General features: G+C 36.4%; 2 protein-coding genes and 1 pseudogene across 2 annotated transcripts; all 3 read left to right on the top strand.

The window, feature by feature from the left end:
- The first annotated feature begins 695 nt into the window (after positions 1 to 695).
- LOC132185091 (uncharacterized acetyltransferase At3g50280-like) lies at positions 696 to 2,867 on the top strand (annotated as a pseudogene).
- Positions 2,868 to 12,669: 9,802 nt separating this feature from the next.
- LOC132184111 (uncharacterized acetyltransferase At3g50280-like) lies at positions 12,670 to 14,339 on the top strand. The gene has a single exon (XM_059597615.1). It carries the CDS (start codon positions 12,812 to 12,814, stop codon positions 14,180 to 14,182), a length of 1,371 nt encoding a protein of 456 aa, XP_059453598.1. The 5' UTR covers positions 12,670 to 12,811; the 3' UTR covers positions 14,183 to 14,339.
- Positions 14,340 to 17,682: 3,343 nt separating this feature from the next.
- Positions 17,683 to 23,150, top strand: LOC132185090 (laccase-15-like). Its single transcript, XM_059598910.1, has 7 exons — positions 17,683 to 17,790; positions 17,909 to 18,060; positions 19,610 to 19,854; positions 20,183 to 20,308; positions 21,189 to 21,789; positions 22,453 to 22,811; positions 22,939 to 23,150. The coding sequence occupies exons 1-7, from the start codon at positions 17,683 to 17,685 to the stop codon at positions 23,148 to 23,150; spliced, it is 1,803 nt and encodes a 600-aa protein (XP_059454893.1).
- The last annotated feature ends 328 nt before the right edge of the window (positions 23,151 to 23,478 follow it).

The following is a 23,478-nucleotide window of genomic DNA, read 5'->3' as shown; positions in this document are numbered from 1 at the left end:
AGTTAAAGCCTCATGATTTTTTCTTTTATTTTCCTCTAATAAACTAGGATTTAAGTCAAGTTCTGGTGTTTGAGTAGGATTTGAAACAGTTTTAGAATCATTATAGAATTTATTTTCAATAAATTCTACATCCTTTGATTCTACTATGATATTAGAATCCAAATTTAAAAGTCTATAAGCTTTTGAATTTTCAGCATATCCCACAAAAATACTCTTCAAAGCCCTTGGTCCTAATTTTGTTCTTTTTGGGTCTGGAACTCTGTAAAAGGCTAAACAGCCCCATACCCGAAGGTATTCCAGATTTGATTTTCTGCCTTTCCACAATTCATATGGTGAAACTTTAAAAATCTTAGAAGTTATTCTGTTATGCACATGGCATGCTGTAAGCAAAGCTTCTCCCCACAAATTAAAATTTAACTTTGTATTCAAAATCATAACATTTACCATATCAACTAGTGTCCTATTTTTCCTTTCTACTAAACCATTTTGGTGCACTAGTTTGATGTATAATGCCATTCTCTTTGCAATATAGAGAAAATTCGGTAGGAAAGTATTCACCACCTCTATCACTGTGAAGTATCTTAATTTTCTCTTCCCTTTGATTTTCAACAACAGACTTATAACATTTAAACATACTGAAGGCCTCATCTTTACTTTTCATTAAATATATATATGTATATCTTGAAAAATCGTCAATGAAAGTAATGAAGTATGTATTGCCTCCTCTAGTTAAAACGCTGTTAAGTTCACAAACATCAGAATGCACAAGTTCTAATAATTGTGAATTTCTGTTTGTTTTTGGGAAAGGCTTCTTTGTCATTTTCGCTTGAATGCAAATTTCACATTTAGCACTATGATCATTATTATATGAAATCAAACCATGTTTTCATACGGATATAAATTGTTCACTGTCACACACTAGCAAGCTTTTCAAGCTTGGTGGAAAAGCTTGATAGTGTGTGACAGTGAACAATTTATATCCAGATAAAAAGGTTAAAAATGGATATCATTATTCTCAAAATATTCATTGGGATGCCTTCACAATATTATAGCTTTAAATAATAAGGGTAATTACCTTTTTCCCCATCAACTATAATGCATTGTCACTTTGCCCCTATGAACTGATAATTCTACTGTCCGACCCTATCAAACTACCATTTTGTGCCCAAAACCCCCATTCCGTCAGTCAAAGACGTTAACTCAGACAGTCAACCTGTCACGTGGTGCCCCACATGCCATCTTGAAATTTTCTATCTCACATTTTCTCCCATCAACTACAACGCATTGTCACTTTGTCCCCATGAACTGACAACACTACTGTGGGCAAAAGTGGGATAGAAAATTTCAAGATAGCATGTGGGGCGCACATGATGGGTTGACAGTCTGAGTTAACGTTTTTGACTGACGGAATGGAAGTTTTGAGCACAAAATGGTAATTTGATAGGATCGATTGTGTCATCTACAAAGTAAGAGAAGATTTTCATAACATAGCTCGCTCTGGTTAACCCCCAGAGTAAGGTTGTGCTTGTCCTGCACATCACCTTTTAGCAAGGACTAGTCCGTTAATCCCCTCTCTACGGAACTCTATTAGCCTAACCCCCTTTACTTAGGGTTAACGGCTTATGAGGCCACACCAAACAAATGGTGTGTTGCACTGCCTCTGATCATATACACATAACACACACACACACACACACAGAGTACCGGTGTCACCACATTTGTCACATCATAAATAGCATCACATCATATATTATATTATCAAGTAGCCCAATAAATAGTTCATGTATATTTTTGAGATAACAGTTATAAAAATAGTTCATGTCACACTTTTCATGCATAAAATGGTATTTTATTTAGTTCAAGAGATAACTCGGATTTGTGTTTAAAAGCTATGTATAAAATGCACAGGATCATTATTCATGAAAATACTAACAAAGATAGCCCACTTACCTTGATCCTCATATTCTCCTTCGACACACCGATGTGTAGCATTCTATTAATGTGGACGATCCTTTGAAAACCTTCTTGGAGGCTTTATATAAAAACCCTACATTAGCGTCACATAATATCCTGGTTAGAATAATACCATCTACAACCCCTTCTAGGATCCTAAACCTCAACACAATCGCAACCCCCATACAATAGCAACTCATGCAATCTTCAATCTCCCTTTCACCCACCAAGATGAGATCATAGTAGATTTGAAGCACCCGCGCTACGAGAGAGGGTGTTCCACGTCTCACCCGAATCCATAGCAAAGCTCAAAGTGAAAGCCAATGCAAAGTACAAAACCAACAAGATCTCTTCCTTCCAGTCCTTGTCGGCACTCCTCTGGAGGTGCATAACACGTGTGAGTCGTCTACCGCTTGATCAGATAACTAGTTGCAAGTTGGCAACCAACAACAAATCAAGAATGAATCCACAACTTTCTTAGGATTACTTTGGGAACTCAATTCATGCGGTGGCAGGAGTAGCCACAACTGGTGAGTTGCTTGAACAGAGTCTTGGGTGGGCGGCATGGCAGCTGCGCCGTGGTTAACCACATTGACAAGGCGGTCCATGGATGGCTTGACGCTTGGCAGCAGTCTCCCATTATTTTCCAACTTGCTCGATTTTTTGACTGATACAGTATAATGATGGGGAACTCACCCAGATTCAACATGTATGGTAATGAATTTGGGATGGGGAAAGTCGTGGCACTTCGCAGTGGGTATGCAAATAAGTTTGATGGGAAAGTGTCATCGTTTCTGGGATATGGAGGAGAAAGCATAGCTTTGGAGGTGTGCCTTCCACCAGACTTCATGAGCGCTCTTGAGTCTGATGAGGAGTTCATGGATGCCGCCACTTTGTCCCATCAATGGCAGTAGATTGCATATGACCATGCAAAATCTTCCACTTTATGAGGAAATTATGAAAGCACTAACATACTTGTAAGGGTCTATTAGAATGTTTCGGTTTATCTAGCCTATAATTCTTATGATGATACAGACAGTGCAGGAAATGGAAAGGAATAATTGTCGACTGGTAATCTTAGAGTGTATTTTGCGAAGCAATATTATGTCATTATAAAGATAATCAATTGCAGAATATATCATACATGTTATAAGACATATCAAGTATTCCAAATACTCAAAACACTTGTTTCAGTGAACAGTAGCAGCTACTAATTTACCATGTGGAAGATTAGAGCTCTACTCTTTTGATACAGAACAAAAAGTTGGAAAAGCAGGCTTAATTCAGAATCTCAAAGTGAAACCCAACTTCACATTTACCTTTAGCCATATTGAAGATAAACTCAACTTCTCCTGTGTAGAAGAGGTTAATGCAACGAAGGAGTCTGAATAGAGCAATCCAAAACAAACTCTAACTACTGCAGATGAAGATAAAGACCAACTCGGGTGATGTAAAACACTGGAATTATAAATACAACATAGCCTCTCTGGATTCGTCAATTGGTTGAGGCCTTTTCTGTGTGTGCATTCGTTTAAGCCGTTCCATACCTCTAACCAATTAGACCCTCTTCAAAAAAAAAAAAACTCCCACCACGGAATAGAAAACATATAAAACCAGTTTGGCATAAACAACGTATAAAAGATACCATCCCCAATATACTTCTTCAAGCTGAACAATTAAACTATGCTTCAGTTTAATATTAAACAATTAATCGCATGAAAATTATAATAATTAGATTTAGGGATTTGGACATTGATTAACAATATAAAATACAATGAAAAGCCATAGATTAGGCAGCCAAGCTAGGACCTGTGCACAGTGCTTGAGTTAATTATCAATAAACAGCCAAACAGGGAAGACCTCTAGTACTATCAGGAACTCAAAGTATTTAGAGTTGCTGTTTTGTATAACTTCTAACTAACGAACCAATTCAGTTAACTTAGTTGCATTTAGTTAGCTGTTAGTTAAACTTATAGTTAGTTAGTTAGATAGTTCTATGTTATATAAACTCCTCTGTATTGTAATTACATTCATTCAAGTAATGCGAACAGAAAGTTTCTCTCAATTCTTGAGTTCACAAGTTTTCATTATGTTGGTTTTTATTCTTGTTATGGTATCAAAGCTCTTCACGAGTTTGTGAAGAATTCATCAATGGAGTTTGTTCCGTCATCCTCAACCGGCGTTCCTTCTGTTCCTTCTTCTCATCCTTCTTCAGCTGAATCCAGTCCATTCTTTCTCACCAACGCTCATAATGTAGGCATTTTGTTGGTGTGCACACCGCTTTCTGGAGATAATTACAATTCTTGGAGTTGTTTTTTGCTCATGGCTCTCAGTGCCAAGAACAAGATTGGGTTCGTAGATGGTTCTTTGAGAGAAACAATGAACACAGCTAGTACTGAGTTTAGAATTTGGAATCGTTGTAATGATCTGGTTGCATCATGGATTATGAATTCCATCTCGAAGGAGATTGCAACTTCTCTTATCTACATAACCAATGTTGAAGATATTTGGTTGGATTTGAAAGAAAGATTTTCATAGAAAAATGGTCCAAGAATTTTTCAGTTGTAGAGGTCTCTTTCCACTCTCACTCAAGACAACATGCCTGTAAGTCAATATTTCACTCATCTTAAAGCCTTATGGGATGAATGGAACAATTTCAAACATCTGGATTTATGCGATTGTTGTCAGTGTGGAAAGATGAAGAAAATTATTGATCTTTGAGGCCAAGAATATACAATTCAATTCCTTATGGGTCTCAATAATTCTTACTCCCAGATTCGGGGCCAAATCCTTCTTAATGATCCAATTCCATCTATAACCAAAGTTTTTTCTTTGATTGTTAAAGAGGAAAAACAAAGAGAAATCTCTCTCAGTTTATTGTCTCATGAGACCACTACACTTATGACAAGAACTCAACAAGTTGGAAATATGTTAATTCAACCTGCAAAATAGAGCATTACTAGGAAAGAACGCCCAGTATGTTCTCATTGTAAGATTCTTGGACACACTGTAGACAAATGTTACAAGCTTCATGGCTACCCTCCAGGTTTTAAGTTTACAAGAAATAAGATAGCTTCACATTCAACCAATTATGTTCAAGAAGTTACCAATATGGAAGAGTTTTCTCCTTCTCCTCAACATTTCTCTCCACAATTGCCAATTACATCTAATCAATGTCAACAATTGATGAGCATGCTGAAACAATATTCCCCAATGCCCTCTGTAATGTATCCATCAATGCCTTCTATCATGTCTCCAGCTTCCACAAACATAGTAGGCAGTGTGCATAATCATGATGATTTTTTTTCAAAGAGGACACATTCTTATTCTGACATTGATCTTCTTCAATACTCTGTTTTTTTTTGCTAATACAATTTACCCTCCTACTCACAATGATCCAAAACACAATCCTTGGATCTTAGACACGAGTGCTACAGATCACATGATTTGTTCCTTATCATTTTTTACTTCCATTACAACTCTATTTTCCACTCATGTCAAATCACCAAATGGCACTGTTGTTTTTGTTACACATATAGGAACTGTCAAAATTTCAGAGAGTCTTACACTCACTGATGTGTTGTTTGTTCCTTCTTTTACTTTTAATTTGACATGTCAGTAAACTCATCAAGAAATTACATTGTTGTCTTATTTTTCTTTCTAATTTTTGTTTCATACATAATCTACACCATTGAAAAACGATTGGTGTGGGTAAGGAGCAAGGTGGCCTATTTCATTTATTGCAGCAATATGAAGGTTTGGTTTCATCATCTTCTCCTTCTTCTTCGCATGTTTTTTCTACTCAAATAATAACACCATCAACTGATGTGTGGCACTATAGGTTAGGTCATCTGTCTAATAACAGGTTACAACTGTTGCAAAGCATTGTACCTGAATTTTTTTTTTTTTTTTATTCCAAACATGTATGCACTATCTGTCCACTTGCTAGACAGCATGGGTTACCTTTTGTTTCAAGTTCTTCTATTTCAACTTCCCCATTTGATATGATACATTGTGACATTTGGGGACCTTTCTTTACCAAATCAATAAATGGTTATAGTTATTTCCTTACTGTTGTGGATGATTATAGCAGATTCACTTGGGTACATCTGTTACAACATAAATCACAAACTAGAACAATTCTTCAATCTTTCTTTAATCTAGTCCAAACTCAACATAATACCAAAATCAAGTGTGTGAGATTTGATAATGGTTCTGAATTTAAAATGGATGATTTTTTTTAAGAAAAAACAAGGAACCATACATCAGCTTAGTTGTGTTGAAACTCCTCAACAAAATTCTATTGTTGAGAGAAAGCATCAACATCTCTTGACTGTGGCTAGGTCTCTTAGGTTTGAAGCTCATCTTCCTTTACCTTTTTGGGGAGATTGTCTTCTTACTGCCACACATCTCATCAACCGAATTCTTACTCCTAATCTTGCAAATAAATCTCCTCATGAACTGTTATTTTCATAGCCCCCATTATACCCCCACCTTAGAGTCTTTGGTTGTTTAGTATATGCTTTCACCTTAACCAAAAATCATACTAAGTTTGAACCTAGAGCTATACCATCCATCTTCATTGGTTATCCATATGCAATGAAAGGTTATAAACTTTACAATCTTTCCACAAATACTATTTTTATCTCAAGAAATGCTATCTTTCATGAAACAATCTTTCCATATGCCTCCAATCTTACTAATCCTAATGCAAATGGCTGTTTTAGTCATAGTCCAAATAGTCATACTAATTCAGTCAACATTGATCATTCTCTATTAGCCAATGACCTTCATAGCTCTCCATTTGTTATTCCAAATCTAAGTTCTCCTGTTGTTATTCCAAATTTGAGTTCTCCTGCTACAATTCCATTTCCAAATCCTAGCTCTCCTACTGATATTCAATCTACAAATAGTTCTCCTGCTTTAGTTAACAATTTTGCTGACCTGCATTTCAAATCTAACTCCAATCCTACCATTCATGAGAATCAATCTTCTCACCCCATCATTCAACGTAGAAAATCTTAGAGGATGAAACAAACTCCAAGTTATCTGCAAGATTATCACTGTCACTTGGCTTCTTCTCCACTTATTTCTAATTCAATGGTCAATGATTCTTCTTCCATTTCAGGCATTACTCGTACATTGTCTCCTTCCATTTCTTATGATCGTTTATCTTTGAATCATAAACACTTTTGTTTGTCTATTTCATCACAAGTTGAACCACAATTTTATCACCAAGTTGTTTCCAGTCCAGAATAGAGAGCTGCCATGAAGAATGAGATAGAAGCTCTTGAGGAGAACAAGACATGGGTTGTCACTGATTTTCTTGTAGATAAACATCCCATTGGTTGCAAATGGGTATATAAAATCAAACATAATTCTAATGGCAGTATTGAGAGGTACAAGGCAAGGTTACTTGCCTACACCCAAAGTGAATGATTGGATTATCATGAGACCTTTTCTCATGTGGCAAAGATGACTACGTACTGTCTGAACCCTATTAGCAATTGCAGCTGCAAAAGGTTGGATTCTACATCAGTTGGATGTGAACAATGCATTCCTTCATAGGGATCTTGATGAAAAAGTATATATGATCATGCCACCTGGTTTCAGCACTAAGGGAGAGTCTAAGGTGTGTAGATTAACCAAGTCCTTATATGGCCTTAAACAAGCCTCAAGACAGTGGTTTGCTAAACTTTCTACCACAATTCTTGGTCTTTGTTTCACTCAAGAAAAGTCAGATTATTCCCTTTTTACTAGGGTTCAAGGGTCTTCTTATATTGTATTATTAGTGTATGTTGATGATATTGCAATTGCAAGTAATGATGCTACAGCAGTAAAGGCTCTGACTTCCCTTCTTAATGAAAAATTTCATCTCAAAGATTTAAGTACTTTGAAATTTTTCTTAGGTCTAGAGATTGCTAGATTTGATAAAGGAATTTCTGTTTCTCATAGGAAATATGCTCTAGAAGTGTTACAAGATTCTGGTCTATTGGCTTCCAAGCTAGCTAAATTCCCAATGAAGCAAAATGTGAAGTTATCTAAGGATAATGGCCCTTTGTTAGCTGATCCTACAAGCTATAGACGTCTCATTGGTAGGTTACTTTACTTGACAGTAACTAGACCAAATTCGTCTTACTCGGTTCAAACCTTGAGTCAATTCATGGATAAGCCTTGTCAGCCACATTTGGATGTAGCACATAGAGTTCTAAGATATATAAATTTTGAACCAGGGCAGGGATTATTTTTTCCAGCTCTTTTAGATTTTAAGATCAAGGCTTTTTCTAATTCTGATTGGGCTGGTTGCCCTGATAGTAGAAGGTCTATCACAGGCTTTTGTGTGTTTATTGGTGACTCTATGATTTCTTGAAGACCAAAGAAGCAGCAAAATATCTCTAGGTCCTCTGCCAAAGCTGAGTATAGGTCTATGGCGGCGCGGCTATTTCTTGTGAATTAACATGGTTGTTTTCTCTTTTGGATGATTTGCAAGTCTTTTGTCAGAAACCTGCTTTGCTTTTCTGTGATAGCCAAGCAACCCTTCACATTGCTGCAAACCTTGTTTTCCATGAACGAACAAAGCACATAGAGATTGATTGTCACTTGATTCGTGAGAAAATTCAGTTAGGGCTACTTAAGACTTTGCATGTTCCATCTCATCATCAATTGGCCGATATCTTCACCAAACCTCTTGGTTTCACATTGTTTCATGATCTTTTTTCCAAGATGTTTGCAATTGATCTCCACCATCCATCTTGAGGGGGAGTATCAAGAACTCAAAGTAATTTGAGTTTCTGTTTTGTATAACTTCTAACACTAATTCAGTTAACTTAGTTGCATTTAGTTAACTGTTAGTTAAACTTATAGTTAGTTAGTTAGATTAGTTCTATGTTATATAAACTCCTATGTATTGTAATTACATTCATTCAAGTAATGCGAACAGAAAGTTTCTCTCAATTCTTGAGTTCACAAGTTTTCATCATGTTGGTCGCTATTCTTGTTAGGCACCGTAGCTGTCTCTGCTACTAATGTGGATTTTCGCACTGCTAGGTTGCCCCAGAAGATACTCACAAAACAAGGAAAGAACCACCCAGTACTGTTGTAAGCACATGCTGGTGATCAGTTATCAACTTTTTATGAGTTTTCTGATTGTTGGCCATACAATGGACTCTTATATATGGCCACTGTATCTAATATATTTTTTAAGCAAGTAATCTTCAGCAGAGAATTTGTTCATCCATCTTGCTTCTTCAAGCTTTAAAAGAAGGCATCTTCCTGTGTTGTTGAAGCCTAGGAGAATCTGTCAATGGCCTTTGTGGAGATAATGCATTCTTCTATGTTGTCTACTGTTAGTTAGTTTCTCTTTAACTTTAAAATTGGGGCTACTTCACACAGTTAATATCATTGCCGATTAAGTCCCATATGAGAAGAATTTTGAAAAGGACAGAAAACCGTATGATTCACTTTTGTTTTAGAACATGAAAAACTTGGGTGAACAGAACATAAGATTCCATTTTTCACTTCCTCGGCAAAACGGTGCATATTGAGTTAGATTGACGGACGTTAAACAATTGGGAGAAAATGTAACAAAAGGGTTTATAACGGATGAACTTAAGGAGTTAAAAAGTGAGAAAAAACATTGAGGGTGTTTAAATTTTCACACGTTGACTCAGAGATTTATTATAAAATTTTCCAAATAAAAAATATATGTTGGGGAAAATACATGGAGCACGGTAAGGCTTGCAGGTGTTTGATCGAAATTAAAAAGGTTGAAATTTTAGGTTTTAAGTTTATATATATGTTTTTCAAATTTGTGCATTCTCAATTGCTGTGGATGGAGCTCGTTGGACTAAGAGTAAAACGGAAAAGGATCATCTCCATTTCAAATGTCCTCTATTTCCTTCCATTAGTGTATTTAGAAGAGTAGTGTTGTCCAAAAATTTTAACCTAAAAAAAATTTGAACAATTTTGCCATTCTAAATGCACTGACTGAAGGAAATTGAGTGAATTTGAAATGGAGAGGATCTTTTTCCAAGTAAAACATAGTATATAATGTCATAAATATCATTGGAATGATCCACGAATTTTCCACCCATCAACTCATACCCATTCGTTTGTAAACATTGTTCAACTACACGTAAATTTCGTCCTTTTAACACCTCGCTCTCTCGCCCAGAGCTCTCCCTTTTTCCTTCATGGAAAACTCCTAGGACGTAGTCCTCTCCATCTCCCTTAACTCCATTATTCCTCTACTTTTCCTTAAACACTAACCCCCTAATCATCCCGCATCCTTCTATATCTTTCTTAAACACAACCCACTGATCATCCTGTATCTTTTCTACTTTTCCTTTTTTTGAAATTCTATGGAAGACTCAGTAACGTCCAAAGTTGATCTCCAAGCTCTCATTGCTGAGGCTGAGGCGTTGGGATGGGAGAACTCGGATCAGCTAGAAATTCATGATGGTAATCCAGCTTCTCAAGAAGGTTTTGCGTTTATTGGTAAGCTCCTAGCTCTCAAACCTCTAAGTTCCTATCATGTACGTCAAACTCTCTCTTCGAGTTGGAGTTTTGCAGCACCTCTTTCTATGGAGGTTTTGACTCCAAATAAGTATCTTTTTACAGTTCATCTTGAAAGTGATTTCACTCACATAATCAATCAAGGCCCTTGGAATGTTAGAGGATCTCTCCTACTACTTCAATCTTGGTCTCCTAATCTTGCCATAGATGAAGTAAAGCTTCTCTTATGTTCATTTTGAGTCCAAGTGCATAATCTGCCTCATCAATATATGACAACTAAAAATGCCATCAGAATTGGCAAAGGGATAGGGACCCTTATGGAGCTGGATGTTAACAAATTTGTTGGTCTTATATGTCGACAATATATCCGTTTCAAGGTTGAAATCAACACATCCCTACCACTTGCACCGGGCTTCTATCTTTCACGTTCAGGTATGGAACCTCATTGGATTGCTTTTAAGTATGAAAGGTTGGATGATTATTGTGTTTCTTGTGGGCTTGTTGGACATAAGAAAGGTGTTTGTTCTGCTCCTCAAAATCAGGTTCCCCTAAAAAAGTATGCTATTTCTCTCCGAACTACTACCTATAGCAGCCCAAGGTTGGTAACACCAGTCCAACATGAAGACTCGGATTCAAGTTTGTCCTCTGCAGCTTTTGTGGGAAACTCCTCTTGCAGTATTGAGCCTTCTCAGAATGACGCTTCTTCATGCAAGAACCATACTCAAATGGCCCCATACGTGGCTTCCAAGCAAGCTCTTTTGGCCCCTCATGTGGTTCTAATTCAATCAATATAGTGCCACACGTGGCCTCCTATCAAGTGGGTCTTCCTTCTTCTTCATTTAATCTGGAGCCAGTACTACATGTGGAAAACCCAACCCCTTTGCTTGGAAGCTAGGAAAATTAATAGAAGTGCAAACTTCTGTGCCTACTCAGTGGCACGTTGAGCCGTAGCCAGATCTCACTCTAACAGCATTCCCTTTTCTTCTACTCCTTTCCTTTCTTCCCCTCTAGCTAGTGGGAAGGATCCTCCCCTTTCTGTTTGTCTCTTGTAGTTTGTTGTTTTGTTGTTTGGTTTTTTGCAATGTACTTATAAAAAATAAAAAATAAAAAAAAATAAAACCCCATACCCATTCACACCATTTGGTTTAATATCCAGCATAAGCTAATAAATTAGGCGGTTGGTGGATTACTTTTGTTCTTTATATTGTTAGTCAAACAGCGTTAATTATGCGCCATTGCCATTTAGATTCAGTTCACCTATTGACTGGGTATAGGCCTATAGCAATATATGGAACAGTTTTCTTCCAAACATATCCTTAATCAAAAGCCACGCACAAGGTTATATGGGTGAGGGGAAGAAGAAAAATGCGATAAGAACATGTCTACTATGACAAGTGTCTTACTCACCAAGTTTCTAATTACCTCAATTAATGATGGACTTTAATATTTGAATTTAGAATTTACATTTTACCTGCATAGGTGGTGCATCCTAAAACAATCAATATAGAATTTTGCATGCCTAACGAACTGATTAAGAGATTAGATGTAGATCTATACGTATACCATGGTAAACGTTTCGAGGAAAGAGGGCGAAGCGATGACCATGACCAATGGAATGATCAACGAATTTTTCCACCCACCAACCCATTCAGACCGTTTCGTCGTGTCGTGCTTTTAACATTTCGTAGTTTATGATTTATATTCAGCAGGAGCTAATAAATGAGGAGGTTGGTGGGATTCCTTTTGTTCTTTATGTTGTTAATTCAAAATTCATAAAGCTTTACTTCTACACCATTGCTTAATCAACATATAATATATGGGTGATGGGAATAAGCAGCATGCGATAAAATCTATGTTGATTTGGTTGTCTTTTGAAATCATTTATGGACCAATTTCTAAATTAATTATGATGTTGCGGAGACTGTCTACTCTCTCTGGGTCGTTGTCTGTTTCAAAAATAGTCTAATTATTAAAAATTATGTCTCATCAAGTGAAAATTATTAGTTCAAATACTTTTTTTTTTTTATGGAAATGAAAAATTAAAAATTAAAAAAAAAAAAAAATTGAAAAGAAAGGTCACGAGTGAATATTGACTAGGTCAACAACGATGGGCTGGAATATTATTATTTTAATTAAATTTTAACTGGATGCAGCCTTTACCGACTCTGGTGGAGGCATCCTAGAACAGTCCGTAAATTGGGCTGCTACGCAACCTGAAGTCAACATTTGCATATCTTGATCAACGGCATGAACCAGAGCGCGCCGCTTCTATAAAAGTAAAACTACGGTGATTGAAGAGATTCAAGAGAGCCACTTAAGCCTGTTAGCCTTCCCTGACCATCTGATGTCGAATCCTCAGAAAGTCCGGCACATCTCAGAGTGCTTTGTTAAACCAGAGCATGCTTTAGAAGAGGCCAAGCGGCCCTTTTACCTGACGCCATGGGATCTTGCCATGCTCTCTTCACACTATATCCAGAAGGGTCTTCTCTTCACCAAACCTCCGGCAGCAGATGAGCAAGAAGGCTTCATCGACACACTCTTGGACAGGCTTAAGCGCTCCCTCTCGAGAGCCCTTGTCCATTTCTACCCACTTTCCGGTCGCCTTGTGACACAAACAAATGAAAACCCACCTTCTTGCTTGATTTATGTTGACTGTGATAACAGCCCAGGAGCTAAATTCATCCATGCAGCTTTAGACATGACAATATCTGAAATTCTTTCACCGATTGATGTGCCGTTGGTTGTTCAATCGTTTTTTGACCATGACAGAGCTCTCAACTATGATGGGCATACCATGCCTTTGCTTTCCATTCAAATTACAGAACTGAAAGATGGAATTTTTGTAGGCTGTTCCATGAACCATTGCATTGTTGATGGAACTTCATATTGGCATTTCTTTAACTCTTGGTCCGAGATCTTTCAGGCAGATGGAAATGAAATCTCCCTTGCACGCCCGCCCATCCACAAGCGATGGTTTCCTGATGGTTGTGGTCCAATCATCAACCTCCCTTTCACCCACCAAGATGAGATCATCAGTAGATTTGAGGCACCCGCGCTGAGAGAGAGGGTGTTCCACTTCTCATCTGAATCCATAGCAAAGCTCAAAGCGAAGGCCAATGCAGAGTGCAAAACCAACAAGATCTCTTCATTCAAGTCCCTGTCTGCACTCCTCTGGAGGTGCATAACGCGTGCGCGTCGTCTACCGCTTGATCAGATAACCGGTTGCAAGCTGGCAACCAACAACAGATCAAGAATGGATCCACCACATTCTCAGGATTACTTTGGGAACTCAATTTACCCTGTGGCGGGAGTTGCCACAGCTGGTGAACTGCTTGAACAGAGTCTTGGGTGGGCGGCATGGCAGCTACACCAGGCCTTGGTTAACCACACTGACAAGGCGATCCATGGATGGCTCGACGCCTGGCAGCAGTCTCCCTTTATTTACCAACTTGCTCGGTTTTTTGACCGATACAGTGTAATGATGGGGAGCTCACCCAGATTCAACATGTATGGTAATGAATTTGGGATGGGGAAAGCAGTGGCACTTCGCAGTGGGTATGCAAATAAGTTTGATGGGAAAGTGTCATCGTTTCCGGGATATGAAGGAGGAGGAAGCATAGATTTGGAGGTGTGCCTTCCGCCGGACTTCATGAGCGCTCTTGAGTCTGATGAGGAGTTCATGGATGCCGCCACTCTGCCCCATCAGTGGCAGTAGTTTGCATATAACCATGCAAAATCTTCCACTTTATGACGAAATTAAGAAAGCCCTAACATACTTGTAAGGGTCTATAGGTTTCAGTTTATCTGTCCTTTGATTCTTATTATGATATTGACAATGCAGGAAATGGAAATGAATAATTGTCGACTGGTAATCTTAAGGGTGTATTTTGCGAAGCAATATTATGTCATTGTAAAGATAATTAATTGCAGAATATATCATACATGTTATAATTCATATCAAGTATTCCAAATACTCTAAACACTTGTTTGAGTGAACAGTAGTAGCTTTTAATTTACCGTATGGAAGATTAGAGCTCCACTCTTTTGATACATTACAAAAAGCCAGAAAAGCAGGCTTAATTCAGAATTTCAAAGTGAAACTTAACTTCACATTTATGTTCAGCCGTATTGAAATTAACTCAACCTCTCCTGCGTATAAGAGGTTAACGCAACAAAGGAGTCTGAACAGAGCATTCCAAAACAAACTGTAACTACTGCAGATGAAGATAAAGACCAACTCGGGTGATGTAAAATACTGGAATTATAAATACAACATCGTCTCTCTGGAATTGTCAATTGGTTGAGGCCTTTCATCAAACAATTTCTGTGTGTGCATTCGTTTAAGCCGTTCCATACCTTTAACCAATTAGACCCTCTTCAAAAAAACTTTCCCACCACGGAATAGAAAACATATAAAAGCAGTTTGCCATAAACAACGCATAAAAGATACCATCCCCAGTATACTTCTTCAAACTGAACAATTAGACTACGCTTCGGTTTAATATTAAACAATTAATCACGTGAAAATTATAACAATCAGATTCAGGGATTTGGACATTGATTAACAATATAAAATACAAAAAAAAGCCATAGATTAGGCAGCCAAGCTAGGACTTGCGCACAGTACTTGAGTTGATTATCAATAAACAGCCAAACAACTGATGTGGATTTTCGCACTGCTAAGTTGCGTGCCCCACAAGATACTCGCAAAACAGGGAAAGAACCACCGGTACTGTTGTTAGGACATGCTGGTGATCAGTTACCAACTTTTATGAGTTTTCTGATTGTTGGCCATACAGTGGACTCTTATATATGGCCACTGTATCTAATATATTTTTTAAGCAAGTAATCTTCAGCAGAGAATTTGTTCATCCATCTTGCTTCTTGAAGCTTTTCCACCAATGCCCAAAAAAAAAACAATAAAAAAAAATTCCAGCAATTTACAGAGAGCTTGAAAAGGTTAATAATTTCCCAATTTGGAAGGCTGTGTGATTTCAGCACGATGAAGCTTATAATAGTCATAGAGTAACCGAATCCATGATCACACATATATTCTTTTCACAGCTGAGGACAACCAGAGCCATTCGCCACTGACGATGAAGCTTATAATAGTCTTGCGAGTCATTCACCATCTCTCTCTCACGTAGACACGTACTGTGGGAACCAAACTCAAAAGACTGTTTCTTGAGCTCAATAGATTCTTTTTTTCTTTTTTTTTTTTTTTTTCCTTCGGATGGAACTCGGAAACAACGTGTTGGCCGCCGGTCGATCAACCTTTCTCAATTGACGATTGGGTTAAGAGCATGCATGAAGGCTGTCGGTTGGATTTGTTGAAGAATTTCAGTTGCGCACCACAACACGTGAGTACGTAATTTTAGCCCATTTAACAATTATAGTCACCTTAATTAAAGCCATTTAAAGTGTTAAATTTTAATTATTAGGGAGGTAATATTATTATTTTTTAAAAACTATTTAACATTTTTTCTTTAGCGTTGATGCTAATTAATTATTAGAATATTTGAGCTTGAAAATGCCCTCTTTAGCTTCTAGCTTAATCATTCTTCTTCCAATTCTCATGATTACAGACAAAAAAGGGTTTTTACCTATATATATATATATATATATATTCAAAGCGTATCATGCATGCAGATCTATTGGTAAACAAATTATTTTAATTTATCTATTTTTTGTTTTTTTCCTTATTCAACAGTCTTATATGTCATGTATATCTTTATTTAATCCTTGGTGGATCGAATTAAAGAAACATTAAATCACGAAATAACAATTTCAATTGTCAAAACTGTACCCTACTAATTATCGCAATTTTAATACTCCTAAAATATGTCACTAATTGTCTGGATTTTAGACCTCCTATATTTATTTTCTCAAGTTTTCTATTATATATTATATGCATCCTATAGAATTGGAATAGAATGTCCAATTCAATTTTAAATATATATATATATATGCATTTGACACAAGTTAAAGGCCCAATTCATTTTTAAATATGCCAGTAGTCGTAATTTTAGTCAACTCTCTTAAGCATTCGACTGTTTTATATATATATATATACACACACTATTAGAATATTCTATTCTCCATCATATCTCACGTCAAATATTCTGGATTTGGGAGTTGTAACCCGCATTCAATCTCCATCTTTAAAGTTAATACAATACTATATAGCTTTGAGATGCACAATGTAATAGAATTGCTACCTAAAGCATTCATCTCTATTAAGAAATTCAAATTTGAATTTCAAAAAATAATTTGTGCCCCTTCCATCCACTGCGATCCAAAAGGGAGTCCATCCTTCCTCCCTTCCCTTTTTGCTTGTTTTTGTTTTAGATTTTGTTTAAACTCCAGCCGTAGCACCCAGCTTCCTCCACCGCTTTGACCATCTACTCCACCTTGCCGTTCATTGTCCTCCCCAATCTTTTGGTTTTGTCGGTTTCTGCAAGGGGTCTTAATTAGATTGTTTTTTTCCGTAGCAGATTTGCATTTTCGCTGCCGATCCAAGTCCTATACGTGTCATTACACCTTCTTTCCCGGCGTCAACGAGTCCTGTAGACAACAAACGTTTTCCCTCCGGTTGGCACACGATAGTTGTGGTTCGAACTCGTCAGAGCATGGATAGCGTGAATCTTAGCTTTTGCCTATATTATTTTAGAGCTTTAAATTCTGTGATGCAATAGCTTTATGCTCATAATCTTTTATGAAATGAGAAAAGATTTTCCTATTTAACAAAAAAAAAAAAAAATTCAAATTTGGGCCTTCGCTTGATGGGTTGGCCATCACTATCTCTCTCTCAGTTGACGATTGGGTTAAGAGCATGCACAAAGGCTGTTGGTTGGATGTGTTGAAGAATCTCGGTTGCGCATCACATCACGTGAGTAATAAGCTGAGAGAACTTTTGGTTGCAACCGCCGTTCGTCGGAAAAAATATATAAAATATATGCTTTTACCACCCTCGTCGTCTTCCGGAACCTACAAACAATTCAACGAATTCATGCACGCGTTCCATTCCGGTCACTGATCAGATCCATTATTGTGTATATAATAATGGTTCTACCTATTCTTTAATATATTGATAATATAAAATAATGTGATTTTTGACTTGGAAAATTATGATTGTCACATCAGAAATTATCTTGCTCTCTCTATATATATATATATAGAAATGAAGAGGAATCACGTACACATGTATGAAATAAAATGAACTCCAAGAACATGTATACGATGATAGAGTATCTGGGCATTATGCTGCTTCTTGGACAGTCTTTTTGCATGGTTCAAGGCGATGTCCATTTCTATGATTTTATTGTAAGTCCGTCCTTATTACCATTTTCCTAGCTAGCCTGTAATTGGTGTTTCAAACATTCATATATAAGCTTTATCGGAATCATGCACCTTCATGAAATGTTCTGTTCTTCTTTTGTAGCTTAGGGAGAAAAACTTCACCAGGCTGTGTAAGACGAAGAGCATGCTGGTTGTAAATGAGAGTTTTCCAGGGCCAGTAATCCGGATTCACAAAGGGGATACGGTGTATGTTAATGTCCACAACCAAGGATACTATGGGATCACTATTCACTGGTAATTAATTAATGACAGTCTCCCCCAATTTCCCTCATATTCTTTGCGTTAATTAAGATTGGTGAAAGGTAATTCCTTTATTTATCACCCATAAACGGTGAATATATAAATTAATTGGCCATTAATAAGATGCAAAATAATTAAATTCAAAGGCCAGTTTATTAATTATTGCCATCCATATTATCAGTTCTTTTTTCCTTTGGAAGAGGTTCTTTTGGTTGTCGTGTGTGTAGAGATCCTGTTGCATTGATTTCTTGCTGCTATTCTTGTTGGGTTTGCAGAAGATAAAAGAATAAAAATTAGTTTGCTAAACAGCACACCTTTATTTTACTATGCATTTTGTGCTTTTTAGTGTGTGTATATATATATATATACACTAATGGGAAGACTTTTTTTTTTTTTTTTTTTTTTTCTAATTATGGGAAGACTTAAAGCCTCCTTGAGAAGACCATATACTACTCTCAAAAAAATAAAAAATGACATACAATATTAGTAAACAATTCATCTAGGCATGGACTTTAACGAATTGAAGAAGCCACAACTTAAGAGAAAACAATATTAGAAAAATATTTATAAATAATTCAAAATTAACGCAAGACACTCAAAATCATTTAAATTTTAGAGAAAAGTCTACATATTCCCCTTAAATTACCACCCGATTAACAATTTTAAGAGTGTTCAAACGGGGCGGTTATAATCGCCTCGCCACCAACCGCTAACTGCTTTGATAGGCGGATATAAAAAACCACTAACCGCTTAGGGCAGTTGCGGTTAGCGGTTTTAGGGGTTATATATAATAATATAAATATATATTTTATAATTTATATTAATAATAATTATAATATAACATCCAAAACTATGTCGTTTTGGCCATGTATGACTGTATGTATGTGAAATATAATGTGATATGTTATGTTTTGGGCCAAGTCTATTCAAAAACATTACCTGGCCCAAAAAAAAATAAAAAATAAAGTTTTTTTCATCTTTTTGGGAACACCTTGACCAAAAATGTTTAAAATAAGCCAAAAAATATAGGTTAGGGATGGCCCAAAACACTTTAAAAGCCCATGTAAAAAAAACGGTTATAAAACCACCGATTATTAGTTTGAATAACTGCTAACCGCCTAGGCGGTTGCAATTATTAAAAATCGCTAAACGCAGTTGCGGTTGTGGCCAATAACTGCTAACCGTAACCACTTGTACAACCCTAGACAATTCCCCGCCCCTTGACTTTCAATTAGGACAATATCCCCTTTGAATTACCAAAAAATTGACAATGTCCCCTCAAAGGCTAGCAAAATGAAGAAAAAAAAATGATCCTAAACTTTTTTTTTTTTTTTCAAAGATTAATTGGTAATAGTTTGAAGAAGGTATGTGGACTTTCTCCTAACTTTATCTCACCTTAAAATACAACAAACTAATTAAAAAAGAACACCTCCTAACACACATTAACAAACTCACCTTGGTTTCTAGGCGATCTTTAACATTTTGTCATAATTTAGAAGAAAGACATTAATTCTATGGATTGGGTATTATAATGCCATTATAGGCACGGTGTGATGCAACCAAGAAATCCGTGGTCAGATGGTCCAGAATACGTCACACAGTGTCCTATCCAACCCGGAACAAACTTCACGTATGAGGTTATATTTTCTGACGAGGAAGGAACCCTTTGGTGGCATGCTCATAGCGATTGGACACGAGCCACAGTTCATGGTGCCATAATTGTCTTGCCTCGAGTTGGATCCACCTATCCATTTGCCAAACCGGACGCAGAAGAGATCTTAGTTCTTGGTATGCAAACATGTATATTTGTGTGACTAATAATGAATTTGGTACTATGATTTCGCAAACAAAAAGTATGATTTTAAATCAAATCACAAATAATGTATCATTTAGTAGTGCGTTTTTTTTTATAAAAAAATTGTGCGATTTAAAAACGTAGAAAAAGTTTTTGTTTTCAAATCGTAAACAAAGAGTGCGTTTTAAAAAATGCATGATTTTATAGGTCAAACTATGTTTTCAAATAGCAAACCCTGGCAAATCGTCAATGCAAGTCCAAGAAATAAGTTCTTGTACATTTAGCATAGATCTAATTCAATTTTGTTGAACGTACATTTAGCGGCATGGTACACTGGGGATTTGAAGGAGTTGGTGGATGAGGCCCTGGTAACCGGTAACGACTTGCCGAGTTCTGATGCTTATACAATCAACGGTGAACCGGGAGATTTCTGTGCTTGCTCCAACGGTATGCCTTTAGCTTTTGATTTTGTTAGCAAGGATCTTCAGCGATAGTACTAGTTAAAATACCTAGTGAAAAAATGTAATTCTCTAGTTTAGCTACAGATTTTATATTATATTCTCTACTTGCTTTTAAATATAATTTTTCATTTTTTTAAATTAATATATTCTATTTCTCATATTTTCATTTGGAAGAGAGAGGAATGGTGAGAAACAATTTTTTATTTGGACATTATTGTATATAGTGAATAGCATACTAGCAAAATAAAAGGAGAAACTTCACGAAACCCCTTGAACTTCTATGTGTTTTGAAATTATTCTCATATCTATTTTTTTAAAAAAAAAAAAAAAATTACTCTCACAAAGTTTAAAAATTTTCAATTTTTTGCGATGTCCTCCTTTTATTAGGATTTTCTGTTAAATCTGATCAAAATTCCTAAAATACACATTTTTTTTTATTAAAAAAAAAAATTGCAAAGATTCAGCTGTAGGTATCTTTACAAATTTCGTTAAATCTTGATCAACACATGAATCCTTACAATTATTTTATTTTATTTTTATAATAAAAAGCATGGATATTTTGAGAATTTTGACTGCATTTAACGAAAAATCCTAACGGATGGTAACATTGCGAAAAAATTGAAAGTTTGATATCTTAAGGTGAGAGTTTTTGAACTTCAATAGAGTAATTTCAAAACGCGTGAAAATTCAGAGTTATTTAGCGAAATTTTCCCTATATAAAATGTAAACATTAGCTCTGCTGTAAATGCTCTGATGGAGGCGCCGTAGATCATTTTCATATATTATGTCTCCAAGTAAAATTGTGGTATTTTCATCGTTCAAATTACCTAATGGACTCTGATTCAACGGCGATCTTAATACTGCAGAAATGACCTACCGTTGGATGGTTGATTACGGCAAAACCTATCTTCTCCGAGTAGTCAATGCTGTGATGAACGCAGAAATATTCTACGCAGTTGCTGAACACAATCTCACTGTTGTCGGGATGGACGGACATTATATCAAACCCATCTCCACGTCATACATCATGGTAAGCCCAGGACAAACAATGGATATCTTATTCAAAGCAAACCAGTCTGTCGGCCAATATTACATGGCTGTCAGACATTACTCAAGCGAAGACCCCTCCGTCACAGCATTTGACCACGTCAATACAACTGCAATTGTAGAATACAGAGGGAATTATACGATCCCATCATCTCCTGAGTTTCCAAGTACACTTCCTTCTTACTTGGACTTCATCTCTGCCAGGAACTTCACCAATCGTATAAGGAGTTTGGCAAACAAAGAGTACCCAGTTGATGTCCCCCTCAACATTACTAAGAGAATGTTTATTACAGTTTCCATGAATTCCCTCTACTGTCCAACCTGTACCGGAGGGCTTGATGATGCAATTATTGCTACAAGCATGAATAACATAAGTTGGGTCAACCCTAGTACTACTGACGTGCTATATGCCTACTACAGGTTTTTCCCCATTTCTCAAATATTAATTGCATATGATTGTTGTATAAATGGAATGCCGTTACAGTGAAAATTAGTAAAGACTTGTAAAAAAAAAGGTTAATTTTTACTGCCACGTCATACCAGTTAGAACACTAGCAGTAAATACCTTATATATGTCATTCACTTCCTTATATTTAGGAATTTTTTTTTAAAAAAAAAAAACCCACAAAAACCTATTCACATTAGATTCCGTACATTTAACCAATCTTCAAGGGTCGCTATAATATTTTCAAATGTGTAGGGAGCCAAAAGTGATTCCTTATACATTATTTTAATATAAACATTTCTCTTGATTTTCTCCTCTTTCATATTTTTGTCTTTAATGGGAGATTGTGTTAGAATTTTGTGAAAAAAAGTGTGAGTAGGTAGAGAACTTGTATTTTATAAAGAAATAATATTTTAATGGTATAAGAAAAATGTAAGGGAAGGTATTGTGAAATATATTTTTATAGAGAAGTAAAAAGTAATTTTGTACTATAAACTTGAGAAAAACAAAGAGAAGCTGCCTGCTGGTACTCCAGTGATCTAAATAGCACTCTTGTATTATTGTAGAGGTGTATGTTGCTATTGAATATGCCGGTCTGTTTAAAAACATGATGAAGCAGAATCCTCTTGCGCATGCAGGAATATCAGTGGGGCTTACACCTCAGACTTCCCAGACTACCCGCCTTCATTCTATAACTTTACAGGTGATGAATTTTCAGAAAACATTGATTTAACAGTGCAAGGGACGAAGGTGAAGGTGTTGAACTATGGCGAGGAAGTGGAGATAGTTTTTCAAGGGACCAGCCTGCTATCAGGCTCGATGAATCATCCGATGCATTTGCATGGATATAGCTTCTACGTAGTTGGAATAGGTTCTAATAATTTTGATAATGAGACAGATCCAAAAGGGTTTAATTTGGTTGATCCTCCAGAAGTGAATACTTTCGGAGTTCCTAAGAAGGGATGGCTTGCCATCAGATTTCTTGCAAACAATCCAGGCATTTCTAATTACTCTTGTTGTTATATATTGTCGTTTGCCTTTCTTTCTTTCTTTCTTTCTTTTTTTTGAAATTCCTTTGATTTAATAACTCGTAGGAGCTAAACACATCAAATGATTTTTCGCAGGTGTGTGGTTTTGGCATTGTCATTTTGATCGACATCTGAGCTGGGGTATGAACACTGCATTTATAGTAAAGAATGGGGCCACTACTGAGACAAGCATTCGCCAGCCACCTGTTGACATGCCTACTTGTAAAGTTCCGTTAAAATCTTGGATACGAAGCGACGATGGGTTGGATGAGGAAGAGACGGGGAACAAAACAAAATTGGGTTATTGATTTTAATCTATGCTTTATATAATATTTAGGGGCGACGGGTGTTTTTATAATTCAATAAATAGGCCGGTGTTGCCCTAAATTAATTTAAGTAATTCAATAGATTATGTTAGGTAAGTACTCAAGAAATGAAACATTGCCCCATGTTTTAGTTTTTAGTCTCTAGTTGGGCACGTTTTGTACTCCAATGGAGGCATATTTAAAATTATGAGAAAGTGATTTTCTCTCTTCTTTTCCTTCTCTTTAATTTCCCTCTTCTCTCTCTTTCTCTCCCCAACTTCTCTCTTCTCTCTCTCTTTGTCGGCTTGTTGAAGACATCCGAGAAAGAATA

Source organism: Corylus avellana, chromosome ca6, assembly GCF_901000735.1.
Source record: "Corylus avellana chromosome ca6, CavTom2PMs-1.0".
In the NCBI taxonomy this organism is placed as follows: Eukaryota; Viridiplantae; Streptophyta; class Magnoliopsida; order Fagales; family Betulaceae; genus Corylus; species Corylus avellana.
This window is presented reverse-complemented; position numbering and strand designations above follow the sequence as displayed.

Bases quoted from the DNA above. Each gene is read 5' to 3' on its own strand.
- LOC132184111 (XM_059597615.1), top strand. From the start codon at position 12,812: ATGTCGAATCCTCAGAAAGTCCGGCACATCTCAGAGTGCTTTGTTAAA.
- LOC132185090 (XM_059598910.1), top strand. From the start codon at position 17,683: ATGAACTCCAAGAACATGTATACGATGATAGAGTATCTGGGCATTATG. The intron at 21,790-22,452 runs GTTTTTCCCCAT...TTGCGCATGCAG, and splicing joins GTGCTATATGCCTACTACAG to GAATATCAGTGGGGCTTACA. The intron at 22,812-22,938 runs GCATTTCTAATT...GATTTTTCGCAG, and splicing joins ATTTCTTGCAAACAATCCAG to GTGTGTGGTTTTGGCATTGT.